This window comes from Acartia tonsa, chromosome 5, assembly GCF_053477335.1.
Source record: "Acartia tonsa isolate MP-2025a chromosome 5, ASM5347733v1, whole genome shotgun sequence".
NCBI classification, from domain to species: Eukaryota; Metazoa; Arthropoda; class Copepoda; order Calanoida; family Acartiidae; genus Acartia; species Acartia tonsa.
The window spans coordinates 50,603,715-50,624,662 of record NC_137264.1 but is presented as its reverse complement, the minus strand read 5'-3'; the positions used below and the strand labels follow the sequence as shown (position 1 = coordinate 50,624,662).

The window sequence follows — 20,948 nt, the reverse complement described above, 5'->3', positions numbered from 1 at the left end:
AACCAATTTCAAATAAGAAAGGGGATTTCTGGTTTTTATTTCCTTTTTGTGTTTGTTTAACCGACTTATTATTCCATTTTAGGAAAACTTTTTATAGGTACTGTGATAATTTTAGAGATTATTTATCTGCTTTTTTACCTTTGATACAAAGCCCCTAAATGCTAGAGGCCCAGCCGTTAGTTTTTCTTTAAGGTAGCCACTATCAGCTAGTCTGCCATTGTTTGTACTATTTTTATTTGAATTACGACATTAAATATAACAATATCAATAAGTTAGGAGATATCATAAATATAAAAGGGTGAATGTATGCTGGAAACATGCTTGGTACAAAAAATTCAGTCGTCTACCTAGCAGCCGAGAAAGTCTCGTTTGTCAATAAACTTAGCTGACATACAGACAGGCATTTGGAATCATAAAGAAGCTTCGCTCCACTAATAACTATGAAGTTCTCATTTATTTAATTTCAGATAAATTATAACAGATTATTTTATATTACAATGGCAAATCATATTTCCGAAAAGGTACGTTTTACTTTTCCAGCTTATTCTGATAAAAAACAGCTATTCTACAACTAAGGCATGTCCAGCGTCAATCATTTTGTTCCATATGCTAACACATACCTGTATAGTAAGATATGTAAGTTTTCCGGAATTTTAAAGTTAGGGGGAGATTTGAAATCTGCATCAAAGTTTTGAGGATTTTTTATAAAATTAGTTTTTTCTATAATTCTTTATCTAAAAGCGGAAATGCAATTTAAGTTAATTGATTTTGGCATCTGTGATTGGTGGATTTAAAAAATCTGCGCTCTGATTGGATGGCGTTCATCATTCAACCAATTAGAGCGCAGGTAGTTTAAAATCCACCTATCCTATTGGTGAAAATTAATTAACTTAAAATGCATTTCCGCTTTTAGATAAAGAATTATACAAAAAAACGAATTTTATAAAAAATCCTTATAATTTTGATGCAGATTTCAAATCTCCCCCTAACATTAAAATTCCGGAAAACTTCCGGAATATCTTACTGTATAGACTAGCATATATACTCTTACAGTAAGTGTAGAATTGATTTTATAAGTAATGTTCAAATTTTTTATTAAGAGATCTTATTACGACGACATTCTCAATATTTTTCTAGTAAAAATAATGGAAGCCTGTTAAAATATTTTTTAATTTGTCATGAAAAACTTTCTCCTTTATGTATAAAATCATATTTAACGATTTATTGTCATATTCATTTAAAAGTAAAAAGAAAATTAGTTCAAGTCCAGACAAAGACCAAATTGTGTCAAAAATGATCAATGTGACGTCATAAAAATGAGGAATAATGAGGGGTTTTCTTTCTCACTTCTCCTTTTATCTCCCTCATTTTTATGACGTCACATGGATCGTTTTTGACACAATTTGGTCTTTGTCCAAGTCCAAATTATTTGAACTTATTTTGTGCTGATTGACATTTGATTAAAGAAAAATAATACAAAATTAAGAAGCCAATAGCAATTTTCTTGGAGCAAGGGAGGAAAAAGACAATGTAATATAAATTAAATTTTTCGGAGCAATTTTGCATCCAAAAATAAACTGCAGAGAATGAAGGGACAATGAAATTTACATTAATTGTCTCGGAGTAATTTTGCATCACATATACTATAATCCATATATAGAGGGAAAGGGCAATGTAATTAACAGTAATTTTGCATCACATACGATATATATCATGGAGGGAAAGGACAATAAAAAGTTTCTTGGTGTAATTTTGTATCATATATGATAGAACTCGGGGAGGAGGGGATAATGGAAATTCTGTTTTTTTTTTTTCTTGGAGCAATTATGCAACAAATATTGAACAACTTAGGGAGGGAAATGCGATGAAACTTACTTTAATTATCTTAGAGCAATTAAATAGAAGAAATGAGATAGAACAAAGGGAGGGAAACGATAAGACAAACCCCAAACCCCAAACTGTCCCAGTTTTGAGCAAGACGATTACTGTGACGTCATATAAAAAGGGAAGGGGGGAAGACAATGTCTTCCCTTTTCTCCCATCTCTTTTGAAGAGATTTTCTTTCCCCCTTCCCTTTTTCTTTTCCGAAACGTATATGACGTACCTGGAATCGTCTTGCTCAAAACTGGGACAGTTTGGGGTTTGTCAACGATAATTGAACTTGATTTATCAAATCATAATTTTTTTCTCCAATAATTATTGGCAACCATCATCAGTAGAATTTCTTAAAAGATTATTTGGTGGCTCCCTAAAATTGGCTTTCGAACACATTACCCCCCCCCCCCCCCTTTATATATTTGGAAAATATTGAAAATAAGAGATGGGGGTGAGTATAGTAGTTCTTATATGCCTAAACCAGAGCCTAATTTACAAAACCTTACCTGACTTAGATAATAAACCAATAAATACCCCCGCCCTATTTTCAATGTATTCCTAAATAATTATGTGGGATTTTGTGCTCGAATCGGTACTTTTAAGGAAACCGCCGATCAATTTATAATCCATTGTCCTACCCCTGTATTTGGAAGTGTAAACCCTTTGGGCCAACTAATTTGTAGTCAAGGATATTTCAAAATATACAGATACACATTTTTTCTTGCATAAATTAAACCCCATTATTCAATGTTGGTCAGTAATTTAACATAAAAAGGTATAATATCCTTCCGGTAGGAATTGTAAGCTTTTAGTGATTAATCGGCTTCGTCCCTAGCCTCTATGGACCTACAGGCTGAAGCCATCTTAAAATGAAAAAACTAAAAAAGATTTATTCTTTGCAATTTTCTTATCTATATATCTATTTCAAAATTAAAACTCAGTTGCTAATTTATATGTCAAAAATGATTCAAATGTAAACCTTTATATAAGCTTTCCTACATTTTTTCAAAAAAAAATTTAGCTTTGAATTTCAAATGCAAACTTGAAAAGGGTATATAATTGTTATTCCGTATTTGAAATTGAGGCAAATATTGAAATCTTGAATTTGATGCCCATGGCGACTTTAAAGATATTCTTGTTTGGTGTGTCATCACTTCTGCTAATATTACATCTGCTGCAAGCTGTTTAAAATTAATAACAGAGACAAAATGAAATAAGGAGATTCAACATTGGGGAAAGATTTCAGTTGTGCTGTCACAATGGTATATTATTCAGTTTAGATACTTTGATAATACGTGATAGTCAGCCTCTGGTAGCCTATAAAGGATGGGATTCACTGCAAGATATTGATTTGATGTATCTCTGAACCGAATCTTGCCTACAACCAACTGCTTGATTCTACAACCTTTGTCTCGAGGTTAACTGTGCATGTTAATGAGTTGCATCTGATTTGGGCCAAGGCATTCCCCCTTCTCTAACTATTTAAGTCGCCCTATTGACATATGAGCAGTAAGAAACCTTTTTAACGGTTTTAGTTGTGACACAGTGTTTGGCCGAGATTCGAACCTATCACTTTCTCCCGTCAACGAGCAGATGCTCTACGTATTACGTCACAATTGCGGGTATGCGGGAAGTGAAAGCCCACCTCTTGTTTTGGTTGGAAAACCAGTATAAACATACCAGAGCAATAAACACAATTACCACGGCTTTGGGAGAAATAATGACAAGAAAGTACAATAACCAATAACACGCTACAAAGAGTCATACACAGTAAAAAAAAAAGAGAGTTTGTTGTTTATTTGTCATAATTTATTAAATTTTTAATTCTTGGCATTTATGATTAAGTATTTGTGAAATTACTTATTACATTTTCAGCAATTAAATTTGATAATTTTTGAAATCCGCCAATGAACTGGGATAAACATATCCAATTTCCTTAAATCAAATGACCGGAGCAACAAAGAGACGAAAAGATATCCCTATAGTTCCTGAGTCCTTACATATATACTTGAATAAGTGTGACTTCACTGTCGTATCAAATCTTCAGAAGTTCAAATCATTACAACAGCAAACAATGTCCAGTACCTTTGCTTAAATATTCCCCTCTTAAAAAACGCCAAAAAAAACAAAGAGAGAAAGGACAATGGGCTGTTTATTACACTAGTCCTCAAAATTTTATATTAACGGCTTCTTATTCGTTAGCTTAACAACTTTGGGGTCCGTGAATTTTAATTGTTTGGTTTATTAAGTTGACAGTTCAAAACTTTTCAACCATAGATTGTAATCTACAGAAGGGTTAATTTTGTCCAACAACATTGAGAATTTACATCAATTTATAGGCTATTGTCTTATCCCATTAGATTCCTTAATAAAATATTTATTATTGTGTCTTTTTTGTATAAAACAGTTTGCAGATGCTATAATTTGAGGAAATGAATGCATACTACTTGAATTATCTTGAAATCTAAATTAGACTGCTCTAAGTTACAAAATTTTCTTTTTCTTCACACATGGACTATGAATGATTGAACGTTCTTGCAAAATAGCCAAACTTTCATAGGTAAATATTTGATATTAAGAAGATGTGCAAAACTAAAATAAGCTTATAGATGCTTTGAAATAAATATTTAAAATCTTAATCTTCTCAAAAAAGTTTTCTTTTAATGTAAACCATTTCACAGTTGAATTTTAACAATAAATATAGAATATGCCTGGATATTATGATAAGGGGAAAATTGTCAAATTAGGTTCAAGGTTGCTAACATGGACATCACTTATTGGTTAGTTCGTTTATCGAGTAGGAGGGGAGGGGATGGTAAAGTTGGAGTGGATGAAGGGAATTTAATTTTAGCCAGCTACAAGATCACTTTATTTGAGTACATAATGATCTGGTGTATGCTCCATGAAATAATATTTCAACAAATAGCATGTACATAAATGTTCATCTGTGCATTGGCATAATTAAATTGTCCTTTCTTATTAAATCTTATTTACTGAAAAGTATATACACATTAGTATATCTGGTTTCATTTTCGACACACCTTTAATTTAAAGTACTTTTTATCTTATTTTACCAAAATTGTATGAGATGTATTTATAAAAATCTGTCTATAATAGATGCAATTCAAAATCATAAAATTGATGCAAAAGTTTGAAAATTAATGGTTTGTTTGACTTTATAAAGATTGAATAAAAGTCCTACATTTTTAAAGCCATACAGCTGACATGTCCCTAGTGCTTGGATTTTAGAAGGGAGGGTACATTGGAGTGTAAATTACACTGTTACTTAAAGTTTCATAACCACGTTTTCTTATTCCTTTACTTTAAAAATTTGAATACTTTATTTTTTTTTTTTTTGGTTGGTTCGAGACTTATAGTGTTCAAACCAATAATCTTAAGCTATAGAAGTGTTTATTTCGTTTATTATAATTCAGATCTTATCAGTTTATGTGAGAATCTAACACTATTCAAGTTTTCTATATCCATTCACTCTAGAAAATTTAGGAGGAACAGGAGAAGAAGAAATCAATGGCCGCCGGGGCCTCCATTTCCATCATTTTTTCATTGGAAAATGAAGTGGGCGCCCTTGCTGAGGGCTTGAGAATTTTTACGGTAGGTCACGTGTAATAAATATGATCAAAATTTAGAATTTGTATTTTTTATTCATACATCCATCAGAATACATTAATATCGGACAGGGGCGTCCAAGCTTTTTTTTTTGGAGGGGGGGTAAATTTTTTTTAGGGGGGGGGGGTAAAATGAAAAAAAAAAATTTTGGGGGGGAGTCTCGCCCCATTACCCCCCCCCCCCTTGGACGCCTATGATATCGGATATACAAACAGTAGATAATATAAACTTTCTTTTAGTTGAATAGCTAAAATTTAACATTAACTTTTATAATCTTAGTTCATTTGTCAGAAAAAGTAAGATAAGATTAGCATAAGTTTAAAATTACGAACCTACTATGTAGCCTAAATAGTTAAATTTTCTTATTTAGTTAACCAACAGGCAAAATAAGCTTGACAGGCTGCTTTTAATTGCTCTTACACTTTCCAACTTTTAAATATAATTATTCTTGTTTAGAAATACAAATGTAACTTGGTGCATATTGAGAGCAGGTCTTCCATGAGGCTGCCTGGTTATGAATTCATGGTCGAGGTAATAGTTATTTCTCGCATCGTATTATAAACGGCTTTCCGCTGATAAAGAATGTACAATTATGCCTTCGGCACCTCGGGGCTAAAAAAACTGGTTTCAATCTTATGATTGTACATTTCTATATTCGTATGAAGCTGGATATAATACCATGCTAGACACAGTTTTTTTCGTATGGATGAGAACCGGTTCCTATCCACCGGATTCGAATGAATATGAGAAATATCATTATTTAATTCTTTGGTATTTTACCGTACATCTTGAAGAAAAAAAAAATTACAGGAGGGGGTTGGGCATTTTTCTGTGCATAACCCTACGGAGGATCTTAACCCTGCAGAATTGGATTCTTTAAAATGTTTTCGTGAAAAATCCACCAAAATCACATTAAAACTCTACAAAAATTAAACAAAATCATAGAAGGGTTATTAAAATATGATTTTGTTTAATTTTTGTAGAGTTTTAATGTGATTTTGGTGGATTTTTCACGAAAACAATTTTGCCCCACTGAGGTACATTGATCTAATTTGGGAATTATTTTCAAAAGCTAGGAATAAACTGACATTGTCCACTTATATGTTCTAGAACATACAAACTTAACTTCACATCAAATCTAATAGTCTAACTAATTGACAAAAAAGTAGTCTGTACTTTATCAAAGCTATACTTGTTTTAGATTGATACCAAATCTGGAGATGTTGATTCAGCATTGAATGAAATCAGGAAGAATGCTACTTACTTTCAAATTATTACTAGGGACTACAAGGTAATCCCACTATTACTTGAATACATTATTACTAGGGACTACAAGGTAGTCTTACTCTTACTAGAACAAATTATTACTAGGGACTACAAGGTAATCTTACTATTACTAGAATAAATTATTACTAGGGACTACAAGGTAATCTTGTTATTACTTGAATAAATTATTACTAGGGACTACAAGGTAATCTTAATATTACTTGAATAAAATATTAATAGAGATTACAAGGTAATCTTATTATTACTTAAATAAATTATTACTAGGGATTACAAGGTAATCTTACTATTATTTGAATACATTATTACTAGGGACTACAAGGTAATCTTATTATTACTGGAATACATTATTACTAAGGACTACAAGGTAATCTTACTATTACTTGAAATGATTATTACTATGGACTATAGTAATATTATTTGAAAATTTTACTACTACGAGCTTTAAAGTAATCTTAGTATTTCTTAAGATAAATTTTATTTTAAATTTTCATGAAATATTACTATTACTTGAATAATTATTAGTACGAATTATAAGGTAATCTTTATTTTGCTTGAATAATTATACTAAGAAAATAATCGTATTATTATGAATTTAAGGATGAGATAAAGATAAAAAACCTTTAAAAACTTTTATTTTAGAGCCGAATTTTAAAGTTATCTTTTAGTTCTCTTAGCAGACCAATAAAGTAAAAATTTCAATTTGTAGCCGAAGCGTTAGCTTTATGGAATTGAGCATAACCACAATTAAACGTTAGTTTTGGGTATGTTATGAAATAAACCTATAAATACAGATGCATAACCAGACAACTACCGGGTTCCACCTGTTAGGGACCATTTCGTCTGCTAGCAAATTGCTTCCTACTGTAGGGACTTGGCTGTCTTGATATTCCCGACGCTATCGGTTGATTATCTAAGACGCAATTGAAAGTCGACACAGGGTCCTTGTGGTGTTCGACATACAGCCATTTAACCCCATCCTCCTCTATTGTTTTACTCTAATAGTAATGATAGCAATATTTTAGGATACCGCTGATACCCTACCTTGGTTTCCCGTTAACATCAAAGATTTAGACAAGTAAGTATATAAGTATCCTATTATATAAAGTAGTAAGCTTTTTTTTGTCTGTAGCGAAGGATCTCGCAAACCACTGAACTGATATGTTACTTTTTCTATTTAAAATTGAAAAGAGGGGAGGGCTGATTTTTCTCCCTCCCACTTTAAATGCCCCTAGATGCTTCTAAGGGGGCGTAGCCGCTTGTATATGATGAAGTAACAAGATCTCTGTGTATGTGTGTCTGTACCAAAGGATCTCACCAACCGCTGAACCGATAGGGTTCTCCTTTCCAATGTAGCTTCTCATAAGTCCTGGGAAGGTTTATAACTATTTTGGTGGAGGGTACCACCGCCCTCCAAAGATAAATAAAAAATTTTAGTTGCACAATTTTTCTACAATACGCGATTTATGCCTGTCCAACTATAGTTTTGAGGACTTTGAGAAAATTTAACAGTAATATTCTTGAGCAGAAACCAAAAGGAAATTGATAAATCATTTTTAAGTTAGCCGTTCATGTTGGTCCACTTATGGACATGATTATCCCCGTTTTTTTTAGGTTTGCTAATCAGATCCTGTCATATGGCTCAGAGTTGGATTCTGACCATCCGGGATTCACTGATCAAGTCTACAGGGCTAGAAGGTAATTAAATACTTTTTGTAAAATCTGATTTAAATGAAAAAAAAACGGATCATGGAAAGAAAACGAAGTTGCGGGTTTCGTCGTATTTTCACATTAGCTTTTCTCCTATTTCTAGCACATGCGGAGGGCTCTGACCCAGCGGGGCCAATTTACTAATTTTGCGGGGCAATCATTAACATTTACCTTACCTAAAATATCCTATCAAAAGCTACTGTGAAAATACGACGAAACCCGCTACTTCGTTTTCTTTCCAAGATCAAAAGAAATTCTTAAAATAATTTGCAACATAGTCCTAAAAGTAACAGGATGTATGTGTGTTTGTACCACAAAATCTCTTTTATCGCTAGACCGACATGGCCCCCCTTTTTTTTATTTCCAGGGATGGTTCATGAATATTTAAAGGGAAGGGTACCAACGCTATACCAAGATAATTTCTCTTTAAATGTTTTACTTTTTTCCTTTTAAAACTAAAATTGAAAGTGTGGAGAGTCCATATACCACCCTAGAGGCGTCTATAATATTGTATATAATATGAAATTAAGAAAAAACAAAACATTTCTTTACTTATCGACTTAATTCAAATTCAAATACTGTTATTTTATATGACGACATTTTTACTAGGGTTGGGCCGGATACTTTTTTGGCCGGGTACCGGATATCGGATATCCGGCTGATTTCTAATGCCGGATATCAGGTTCCGGCCGGATATCTGGCCAATGTTCGATATCCAGGATTATCCGGCGTTAAAAATCAGCCGGAAATCATGTAACCGGATAGTTTTAATATTCGGTATTTGGCCGGATATTGAAAATGACCGGATATCCGGCCGGATAACCGGCCAGACCGGATATCCGGCCTAACCCTAATTTTTACTTGTTTGTTTAGGAAGGAGTTTGCTGATATTGCCTTCAACTACAAGCAGTACGTAATCATTATTTAGATAAACAAAATTAAATCAAGGATGACAGAATTAAAAAAGCTAACTTCACAAATGGTAAATTAACCATAATTATACAAAGAATCTTGCTAAAAACTTGTGTATTGTTTAAAGATTTCAGTGTTTAAACTTTTCAACCTATAATTATGATCTACATCATGGATAAATTTGTTTAATATTATTGGGAGGTACATAAGTTTGAATCACTGAATATTATTTTCTGTATTTCTCTAAATTTCAACACAAAAAAAACGTGATTGCAATCTTCTGTATAACCTCATCACTAAATAAAGAAGCTCTTTATAGTATTTATAAAAGTGACGTCATACAATGAAAATGACCTATAATACCAATAATAGGCCAATAAACAGACTACATTACCAATGGCAGGCCAGTACACATTTAATTAACCAATGGTAGGCCAGTATGTCATTTTTATAGGCACTATAAAAAGCTTAAAAATTGGAAAAAAATTTAAATTATTAAGTGGCACCCCCATCCCAACAGTAGAGTATACTGATGTAGAGAAGAAGACATGGGGAACAGTCTACAACAAACTCAAGTCTCTCTACAAGGAATTTTGATGGATTTTTTTCTCTATTTTATCAGGGGGTGGGTGGGGAATAGTCCAAAACTCCACCTTACCCCTTGTTTTTTTAGATGTAGCTAAAGAACAATTTTGGGTGTCTCTTGAACGCTGAACCCCCCCCCCCCCCCCTTATTTAAATGAATGAAAAAGAGAAGGTAATAGTTTTTTTCAATTCTAACCCATGCGGGAAGCCCTAACCTTGCGGAGCTCTTCCTAATTAAACAAATAAGGGGGGTTATCAATGCACAACTGTGTTCTTTTAGTTAAAGAACCAAATTTTACACAATTGTTAGGGTTATGATCAACTTGCTGTACATTGTCCTATCTCTGTTTCCGCGTCATATTAAAAGTTTGGTTTGTCTATATTTCAGTTGAAACTTTCTACCTGTTGTATGACTCTGACAACATCCATAAAAGCGAAGCACTGAAACGGTAGGACAAACGGACATTAACATTTGTATAGTGTCAGAACTGAATAATCAAAATATAAATGTATAAGAGTCGAACCAAAATTGTAAGTAAATTTGTTGAAAAACTGCTGGATACAGGATAAGGTTTATGAACATACTTACATTTTTAGGACTTGATTATAGAGTTGCTTCGCTTATAACATTATACTTTGTTGTCCCAGGTTTCAATATACCAAAAATCAGATCAATCGGATGATTAGATAACATGAAAATTTGTTGTTAAAAAAGTAAAAAAATCAACATGTTTAAAATGGACGTACGGACATTCTGGTAATGATTATAGAGTTGCTACGCTTTCTAAATCGTACCTAACTACTAAAGGAATCACCATGCAAAGTTGAAATCGATAGGACAATTCTAACATGCCTAAATTAACGAAAAAAGCTATTTTTTACGGACGGACGTACAATAGGACAATTCTCCGGACGGATGGACGGACGTACGTACGTACGGACGGACCGACCCTCATTATAAAAAAGCTTCGCGTTTAGTAGAAAAGCTTCGCGTTTAAAAAGACACAATAAAAATTTATTTTGCTGTAATTCAATCAAAGTGATATAGTATTAATATAGGGTTTAAATCTATAATACAAAGTAGAACGATGTCTGTCTATCTGTCTGTCTGTCTGTTTGTTTGTCTGTTTGTCTGTTTGTTTGTAGCGAAGGATCTCGCTAACCGCTGAACCGATCGGGTTCTCCTTAACAGGGTAGCTTCTCATAGGTCCCGGGAAGGTTTATAACTATTTTCTTGGGGGGTGGGACACCCCCAACCCCCAAAAAAATGAAAAATCCCCCCCCCAAAAAAAAAAAATTTTCGCCCCCCCCCCAAATTTTTTTATATTTTTTTTTAAATCTAAAAAAAGAAATTGAATTATTAATTTCGACTCTCTCCTCCTCTAGTGCCCCTAGAGGCCTCTAGGGGCGTAGCCGCTAGTATGATTTATAAAGCAGAAACTGTTTACAAGAGTTTTGAGTATTTAAGCTACTAGCAGCGGTTTCAGGGGCGATATAGATTGGTAGTTTGGAGTTACCCTCCCCCAAAATAGTTAGCGGACAGTGAGAACCATTTGATACAAGAACAGATATTATGCTATTTTTATTATTCAAGGATTATTTATTGTAAAATCCATTAAAACTGTGATGCACCAGACCCATGCTTGCTATGAGCACAACCACGTATTTCCGCTGCTGGAAGAGAACTGCGGCTACAGCCCGGACAATATTCCCCAGCTTCAGACCGTCTCAGATTTTCTTAAAAGTAGGTTTAGGTTATGAGCACGTGTTCAGTAGCGACGATACTCAACATGTGTTTTTTTTTGTGTCATTCTGTTCTTTTTTAGCGCTAAGGTGGGCTGTACCATTAGTAGTGCTTATACTTTCCTTATATACTCCCTTCCATGTATTTCTACTACTTACATTTTTTCTGGTCAATGATCAATATACCTATACAGACTTATAGATTATGGATAATGTTTAATCAAAAAGCATTGTTAATAACTGACATAATACAGAGTGCTCTAATTACATTTTGACTGCATACATATGTTGTTAAAACAGCTAAAAAGGTATTCACGAAAATAACACAAATCTTTACTCCGGTATGGCTTTGAAGCCGATTTATATCCGCTGATTATAAAATTTAATATTTATTTCTTTCATCGTATTATAAACGGCTTTCCGCGGATATAGAATGTACAATTATAAGATTAAAACCAATTTTTTAGCCCGGGTTTTAAATCTAAATCTGGTTTTAATCTTATGATTGTACATTTTTATATTCGTAGAAAGCTGGATATAATACGATGCTAGACGTAGTTTTTTCGTATGGGTGAGAACCGGTTCCTATCCACCGGATTCGAATGAATACGAGAAATAGTATTCTACGAAAAATATAAAAAAAATATTATGATATTGTTCAGTTTTATTAGCCTGGGACTTCGGCCTCTCGGGTCTAACAAAACTGGAAATCAGCTTTTATTATTCATTTCACGAAAGCTGTCTAGAGTACGAAGATATTGATTATAGGATTGAAAAATTTTAATTCAGTTAGCTGTTTATTCAACTACAAACACATATGCATGCAAAATAAACATTAAACTCATCCAACTACTTTAGCATCTACAATTATCGTTTTTCAGGTGTCACAGGATTCACCTTGAGACCTGTGGCTGGCCTCCTGTCCTCCAGAGATTTCCTGGCTGGCCTGGCATTCAGGAAAATAATTCTTTACTCATGTTAAAAACTAATTTTTGTCTATATGATATCTTATCAAACATCCAATTATGATTGTATCTACAACGATTTGTTTTATTGTTTTAAAACCAAGGTCAGAGTCATCTGTTTGTCTGTATTAATATTTATAACCGCTGATCCGATATGGTTTTCCTTTACATCGACGCTTTTCACTGGAAGGTTTTCAGCTATTTTTGGGAAGGTACCTTCATCCAACCAAAATAAATCACCCCTAAAAAATAATAAAACTACTAAATTTTTGCTTTTTCTTTAAAAAAAACTATATTTAAGAGAATCATTTGATAAAGTTATATATAAAGAATTATTTCATGGAAATAGAGTTTTCCACTCGACCCAGTATATCAGACATCACACCAAGCCTAACTACACTCCGGAACCGGTAAGACGGGAATATGACAAGGAAGGAGAGGCCAATAGCAGAAATTTATCTCCATCCATCCAAAACAATTTTAAAATATTTGTAGATGCCGCATCTAAGTTTCAAATAAATTGAACATATGTACACTACTTTTGATTAAAAGCTATGCTACTATACTAATAATTCATCATACACTTTATCCCTTGAAAATTTTCCAAAAAAACTGTTAAATTTATTCTTGTCTATCTTTTTATTTTTTGTATTTTGGAATTTTGAATTTTCACAACAAGACCTCTGAAAAGCCACGCTTTCTTCATTATGATAATTGTTTTTTTTTTGTAAAAAGTTGACATAAATATATGCAAAAAGAATTATATGCTTTTTTTTAGGATGTATGCCATGAGCTGCTTGGCCACGTTCCCCTATTTGCTGATCCTGCTTTTGCTCAATTTTCTCAGGTAAACCATCTTATATCTAATATAATTAATAGGATTAAGTTAATATTAATGATCTTATTCTTTTATAGGCACAGTACATATTTTATCATACTATATCATTCAAGGGGGGGAGGGGACATTGGGCTGTTTATTACACATGTCTTATAATAACTTTTTCTTATTTGTTGGCTTAGCAACATTTGGGACTTTTATTGATTTTAAGAAGGGGTAATTTTATGTATCCTTATTGGGGATGTACATCAATTTATCGACCTTTGTATTATCTATGTAGATCTCTAAAACCATTTAGTTTTTTGATATGAAATAAATTTACAATTGCTGGTGAACCACTGAACCCATATAGCTATCCTTTACAATGGATTCTTACAATTATAAAGTTGATAAATAGATAAAATTGTATTTTTTAAAAGAAGATTTTATTTAATTACTTAAGGAAAAAAAAGTGCAAATCATATGATTGAAATAAAGATTAGAACAAGATAAAATGCAATTTGTGTAAGTATTGCATTGTTATAATTCAAAAAGTACTTTGTGAGTACAAAACTGCAATAAAATTTATTAACTAATTTTGTTTTAAAAAAATTGCAAATAGGAAGAAAAACTACTATGGGGATGAGTTTAATAATCAATATAATGTACGGGTAACTTTGATTGTACTAAGCATCATTTAATCGACTTATTGATTAGATAGAAATAGGAGAAAAGCTACCGTGAAAATATGACAAAACCTGCAACCGCTTTTTCTCTCCATGATCCGAAAATCCTATTTCTTAAAACATGGTGTTAGACATTATGCTATATATTTTCTTGGACCCAAAATTCTGTTAATGTGTACTATTGAAACAAATCAACATCTTCTTTGATATAACAAGGATAACAACATCCATAAAAGCGAAGCACTGAAACGGTAGGACAAACGGACTTGTATAGTGTCTGAACTGAATAGTCAGAACATAAAAGTATAAGATTCGAAGCAAAATTGTAAGTAAATTTGTTGAAAAACTGCTTGATACAGGATAATGTTTATGGACATACTTACATCTTTAGGGCTTGATTATAGAGTTGCTTCGCTTAAAATATTGTTCTTTGTTGTCCCAGGAATCAATATACCAAATATCAGATCAAACGGATAATTAGATCATATAAAAATTTGTTGTTAAAAAAGTAGAAAAATTAACATGTTTAAAATGAACGTACGGACATTTTGGTAATGATTATAGAGTTGCTACGCTTTCTAAATCGTACCTAACTACTACAGGAATCACCATGCAAAGTTTGAAATCAATAGGACAATTCTAACATGCTTAAAATAACGAATAAAAGCTAACTATCTCGGACGGACGTACGGACGGACGGACCGACCCTAATTATAGAAAAGCTTTGCTTTTAAAAATGCAATATTTGGAAGAAATTTCTGTTTATATCCCAACTAATCAAGTCTGAAATAACTTGTATACCCACGTTAATTACTTAACTTCGCTCAAATTGGTGGGGCTTGTTTCATTTTTAAAATGGTTTTAAATGCTAGGATAGGATAAGTATACTAAAAAACAAATATTCAATTGATACTTTCCTTAAACATTGATCTTTCTGTGTGTTGCGTAGGATTTTGGTTATCGCTGAACCGATATGGATCTCCTTTACAACGAAGCTTATAATTGGTGCTACTTTTGAGAAAGGGAACCAACCCTCTCAAAAGCAATTCCCCCTAGAAAAAATACCTCCCACCAAAAAAAATATTTTTATTTTTTAAAACTCAAATTAAAAGTGGTTGAATTGAGACCTGTCCCATTCTCTTGAGTGCCCCTAGATTCCTCTTGGGACGTTGCAGAGCGAATTATAAACAGTTATTTGATTACTATGTTTGTCTTTCACAGTCAAAATATATAATTTTTTTTTTTAATTCATAAAGATAATTGTAAACTTCATTTGATCTTAAATGATTATTATAAAGTTTTTCAACCTATTTTTTTTACTAATACACTACTCTAAGACATGACGATATATTTCGATTTTAATAATCATTTTTAATTTTATTTCTCGTAGAAGTGAATCAAGCAACATTAGCTTGGTCGTTATCTTAAACTAGAGTTGGCTCGATATAATTATCTTCCTATTGGCTAGTTTTCTATATGCATATCTATTTCTCAATAAATCTATTTTCCTCACCCGGCATTACTATCTAAAAGAAAGTAAATATTTAATAATTTAAATGATTTTTAAAAGATTTTTTTAAATTATATTTTTTTCTTTACATTACCATCACCAAAGGGTTAATGATGATGATTACAATTTTAGTTTAATATTTGAACACACAAAATGTCGCCACAATCGAATTCTTTTAAAACATAGTTTTCTTAAATTTATCATATTATAAATTTAAATTTTCTTTTTTATGATTAGAAATTAAATACATCAATATAAGGTAAATAGCAACATGAAATGAAAAAAATGAATTTATTTTTAATAAAGTAAAATAATGGGTCTTATCGTTCTGGGCAATGAGAGTTTATTATGGATTATTGGAGCACTATGAGTTTTAATCATATATTCCTTGGAAAACTTGAGCTTGTTTATAGACATTTATTTCCTATATAGATCTGACATGGATCTTGAAGCAATTAAGCAGGCCGTTTTGTACATGTTAAAAATTGGAAGATTTCATTAAATAAAAGTAATCGCAAATATACTTAGTAAATGACTGGTTGGTTGGAGATCTGCTATCAAGCCGCGATATTGGTATTTACGGCTGCAGACTGACCATCTAGTTTTTATTTGTGGGATTTTTCATGTTTTTGCAGCTAATCCAAGGATTTGTGAGGCTGCGAAATGACTCAATAAAGGAAAAGGGTTGTGGTTTGATTTAAAACATAGCTGCAGCGTCAGAACCCAGGAATAAGGTATAACCAACAAGCGAAATTAATATAAAATAATAATTGGGGGGCAAATGGAGAGGTCGTAAATTTTACGATGTGTTGCCCCCAATCGAAAGCTGAAAAACACGTGTAGGTTTCGAGATTTTTTCCGAATTAATTTCGTTATTGGTATGAGCTGGTCAGAACCTGAAAATTGGCTTAATTGATTATATAACAGATTTGTTGTTTTGAATATGGAGGCTTGTCAAACAAAGTATTCTATTAATGGATATAGAATAAGTGGATATTGTAACAGGGCAGTTTTTGTCGTCAATTAAGGTTGCTAACATAGTCCTCAAATAGTACGTTCCTCCGTGGTCAGGAGTAAAGTCATGGGGGGGGGGGGGGGGTTATAGTCATTAAGATATATAAGTTGGAAAGAATTTGAATGTTATAGGGAGATTTGTAATCTGCATCAGATTTTAAGGATTTTTTTTTATAAAATTCATTTTTTGTATAATTCTTTATCTAAAAGCGGAAATACAATTTAAGTTAATTAATTTTGACATCTGTGATTGGTGGATTGGAATTATCTGCGCTCTGATTGGAGAAGCTTAAGTGCCGCACATCATTCAACCAATTAGAGCTCAGGTAGTTTCCAATCCACCTATCCTATTGGTCAAAATTTATGAACTTTAATTGTACAAATAATAAGAATTATACAAAAAACGAATTTTATTTTAAAAATCCTTAAAATTTGATGCAGATTTCGAATCTCCCTCTAACATTAAAATTCCTTCCAACTTATATATCCTAACTAGCGGCTTCGCCCCTAGCCTCTAGAGGCTTTGCTAGGTGTGATCAACTTAATTTTTCGTATTTTATAGATTTAAAAAGAAAAAGTAAAAAAAAAAATTTTTTTTTGGGGGGGTATTTTCATTTTTTGGGGGGGTTGGGGGTGTCCCACCCCCCAAGAAAATAGCTTAAAACCATCACAGGACCAGTAGGTATATTCCCTGAAGAGTAGAGCCCAATCGGTTCAGTGGTTACTGAGATCTTAAGCTTCAGACGGACAGACAGACGGACAGACGGACAGACAGACAGACAGACATCGTTCTACTTTGTATTATAGATAGTCATATTAGCCAACAGAAAGAAAACTTATATCAGGGTATGCGAGAATCTCACACAATATCCACATTATATTTGTCCATTATTCCAGTTTAAGATTTATCTGAGATGGGTTCTTAAAAGATGCCGCGTTTTTTCGACAATTTTTTAGACATTGCTTGATTGAACGAAGACGATACACAGAGAATACAACATAAGAATCCAAAATTTTAAAATTATTATTTTAGCCATTTGTATAATGTCTAATACAACTTAAATCCATTTTCGCTGCATATTTATTAATGCATCCTTTTAGATCTGTATTAGACATTATACAAATGGCGAAAATAATAATTTTTAAATTTTGAATTCTAAATTTGTATACTCTGTTAAAAACCTTATTCCATCTCGAAGATCAATGCCCCGTACGATTTTAACAGAGTATTCAACTTGAGAATTCAAAATTTTAAATTATTATTTTAGCCATTTGTATAATGTCTAACACAGCTTTAAAAAGATGCATTAATAAATATGCAGCGCAAAATGGATTTAAGTTGTATTATTTTAAATTCTTATGTTGTATACTCTGTGTTGAAATCTCATCGTCTTCGTTCAATCAATCAATGTCGAAAAAATTGTCGAAAAAACGCGGCATCTTTTAAGAACCCATCTCAGATAAATCTTAAACTGGAATAATGGACAAATATAATGTGGATATTGTGTGAGATTCTCGCATACCCTGATATAAGTTTTCTTTCTGTTGGCTAATATGACTATCTATAATACAAAGTAGAACGATGTCTGTCTGTCTGTCTGTCCGTCTGTCCGTCTGTCTGTCCGTCTGAAGCTTAAGATCTCAGTAACCTTTCTGGTCTTCTTTGGATTTCAGAGATAAGACAAGTGACGATAATCATATCTTCCTACTAATTTATTTGTGAAATTAAGTCTTATACGTTAATGATAAGCTAGGCACCTTTAATAATATTTTGATAGAAACAGCTGTTCTTCAGCAGCCAAAATTAGGGCAATCTTTTGTTGTGATTGCAAACAATTCGAAGACGCATTTTACAACATATCTGGTTTAAAATACAAAAAAATATAATTAATTAGCAGATCAGGAACTGCTAATTATACTGATGATTTTGATAAATGTTTAGGAAATTGGACTGGCGTCACTGGGTGCATCAGATGAATATATTCAAAAGTTAGCCACGGTAAGTAATAATTTTAATGCTTAACAATATTTTTCTTAAAAATTTCATAGAATATGGTGATTAATTATTAACATTACAATTATTACACCTTTAGAAATTTATTTGCAATCCATATTCTTTGCTTCATGGTTTTTTTTTTAATCGAATGTAATACTAAAGTACAAGTAAAAAAATGTGATTCATTTTCTCGTCGAGCAATTTCAATGATTTCTTCTACACGGCAAGATTGCAAATTAAGCCTGTTTTCATTTCAATTCAATGTATTAGAGGTTGTTGTAGTGTTTTTTTTTTAATAAAAATCTAGTTTATTTGTTATTGCAGCGCTTCTTACAACATGTTTTTAGTGTTACTGGTTCACTGTTGAGTTTGGAATCTGTCGTCAGAATGGAGAACTCAAGGCCTACGGAGCTGGACTTCTCTCCTCCTTTGGAGAACTGGAATGGTGCCTGTCAGGTAGATAGACAGACGTACCTTCACAATTTTGAGGCGAAACTCGAACCTTCAATTTCAATTTTAGGTTTTAATAAAAAAAATTGGACAGGGGGAGAGTTTTCTAGGGGTGATTTTTCTTAGGAGAGTGAAGGTAAAAAAGGTTTCTGACAAATGCACCCTACATTTAGAAAAACTTTGTCTCATTAGTTTAATGCTACTCTAATGGTTATTGGCATCATTTTTCCTATTTTACAGATGGCCCTGAGCTGCGTGCATTTGAGCCAGCTAAGACTGGAGTGACTGAGTATCCCATCACCCAGCATCAACCTCTATACTTTGTCACGGAATCATTCGAGGATGCTAAACAGAAAATGATGTAAGTCTTTTTTTAATAGCACAGCTACTCTATACCCAAGGTATGACGGTAATAATGTTTAGCCTCCTGTCTGTCTGTCTGCTAGCTCTCGCTAAAGAAAAGTAATTAGAGTTCATACGTCAGGGACAGCCTCTAGTAGACCTTTAGGATTTATAAGTGGTAAACATTTTCATTTCATAAGCTTTTTTTGGAATATTACAACCCCTGTTTTGTACTTTTAAAGATATTTAGCTACTAAAACTGAAGTAAAAGATAAATCATGAAATGGGTCAAAAAAATATTAGAATTGATAAAATAAAAAACAAATTATAAATAAATTATATTGTTTTTAGTGACTTTGCAGCAACTATCCCACGTCCTTTTGGAGTCAGATACGATCCTTATACCCAGGTACATTTGTATTTACGAGGTTACGGTCCTTTCCCTTAAAGGCCAAGTCAAGTAAAGAACCCCTCTAATAAGGAAGGAGGGTTCTAATACTTGTGTTTGTCTTTTACTTTAGGATTAAATTGGGTAGAGAATAACCCTACAAGTTAGATTACTACATGTTAGGTCCCTCCATAACAGACAAATGACATAAAAAAAACTATCATATTAGTATAGTATTTTTTGGTGGGTTGGGGCGCCATCCCCTAAAATTGCTATAAACCTTCCCAGGATTTATGAAAGCTATATTGTAAAGGAGAACCTTATCGGTTCTTTGGTACTCACATACACCGAAAAAGATCCAAATGTAAATAAATACATTCAAATTTCATAAGTTTCTATTTTCAGAGTATTCAATTGTTGGACTCCAAATATCAGATTCAGAAACTTATTACAAACATCAACTGTGAGATCAGGACCCTCATTGATGCCTTCAGCAAGTTCTAGGCTATTTTTGAAATCTAAATTTTCGATGTCCCCCTCAAAAACTAAATAAGATTATAAAATTCAAATTCACTTTAGAAAAAAGCTTACGTCTAAATCACTACGGAACGTTTAAATAAATCTATTTTGAAACTAACGAATCAAATTGTAAATATGATTTTATACATCTCAGAACAGTATTATAAAAGTTTAAAAGTTGTATGCTAACCATTTGTAAATAAATTACTAATTACTAACAAAAAAAAACTATCTAAAACCTAAAAACTTAAAAAGTACAAAAATCAAAAAGACTTAAATATAAGAAAAGACAAAATAAATGAAATCCTACTAACCCATTTCTTCAATAAATATTTATACATATAATAAATTTTGAATACATATATTTGTTATTTTCTATAATAGACAATAAAAGCGACACACACGAAAAATGATTACAAAGAAATCTAAAATATAAATTCATAGAATTTAACAATAAATCACTACAAAGTACACATATAGTACTTTAGAATTAGTTTTACAGAATCCTAAAAATAATTATGAAAA

At 32.3% G+C, this 20,948-nt stretch overlaps 1 protein-coding gene across 1 annotated transcript; it reads left to right on the top strand.

The window, feature by feature from the left end:
• Positions 1–461: 461 nt before the first annotated feature.
• Positions 462–20,787, top strand: Hn (phenylalanine hydroxylase). The gene is made up of 17 exons (XM_080162091.1): positions 462–521; positions 5,380–5,487; positions 5,959–6,033; positions 6,704–6,793; positions 7,812–7,864; positions 8,401–8,484; positions 9,370–9,405; positions 9,909–9,996; positions 11,629–11,737; positions 12,618–12,693; positions 13,051–13,111; positions 13,480–13,548; positions 18,671–18,727; positions 19,072–19,180; positions 19,415–19,535; positions 19,868–19,925; positions 20,310–20,787. Exons 1-17 carry the CDS (start codon positions 498–500, stop codon positions 20,406–20,408), a joined length of 1,317 nt encoding a protein of 438 aa, XP_080018217.1. The 5' UTR covers positions 462–497; the 3' UTR covers positions 20,409–20,787.
• The last annotated feature ends 161 nt before the right edge of the window (positions 20,788–20,948 follow it).

What these genes read in the sequence shown, in the direction of transcription:
- Hn (XM_080162091.1), top strand. Translation starts at nt 498, where the DNA reads ATGGCAAATCATATTTCCGAAAAG. An exon ending in CTAACTACACTCCGGAACCG is followed by an intron (nt 13,112 to 13,479) that starts GTAAGACGGGAA and finishes GCTTTTTTTTAG; the next exon opens with GATGTATGCCATGAGCTGCT. An exon ending in GATACGATCCTTATACCCAG is followed by an intron (nt 19,926 to 20,309) that starts GTACATTTGTAT and finishes TTCTATTTTCAG; the next exon opens with AGTATTCAATTGTTGGACTC.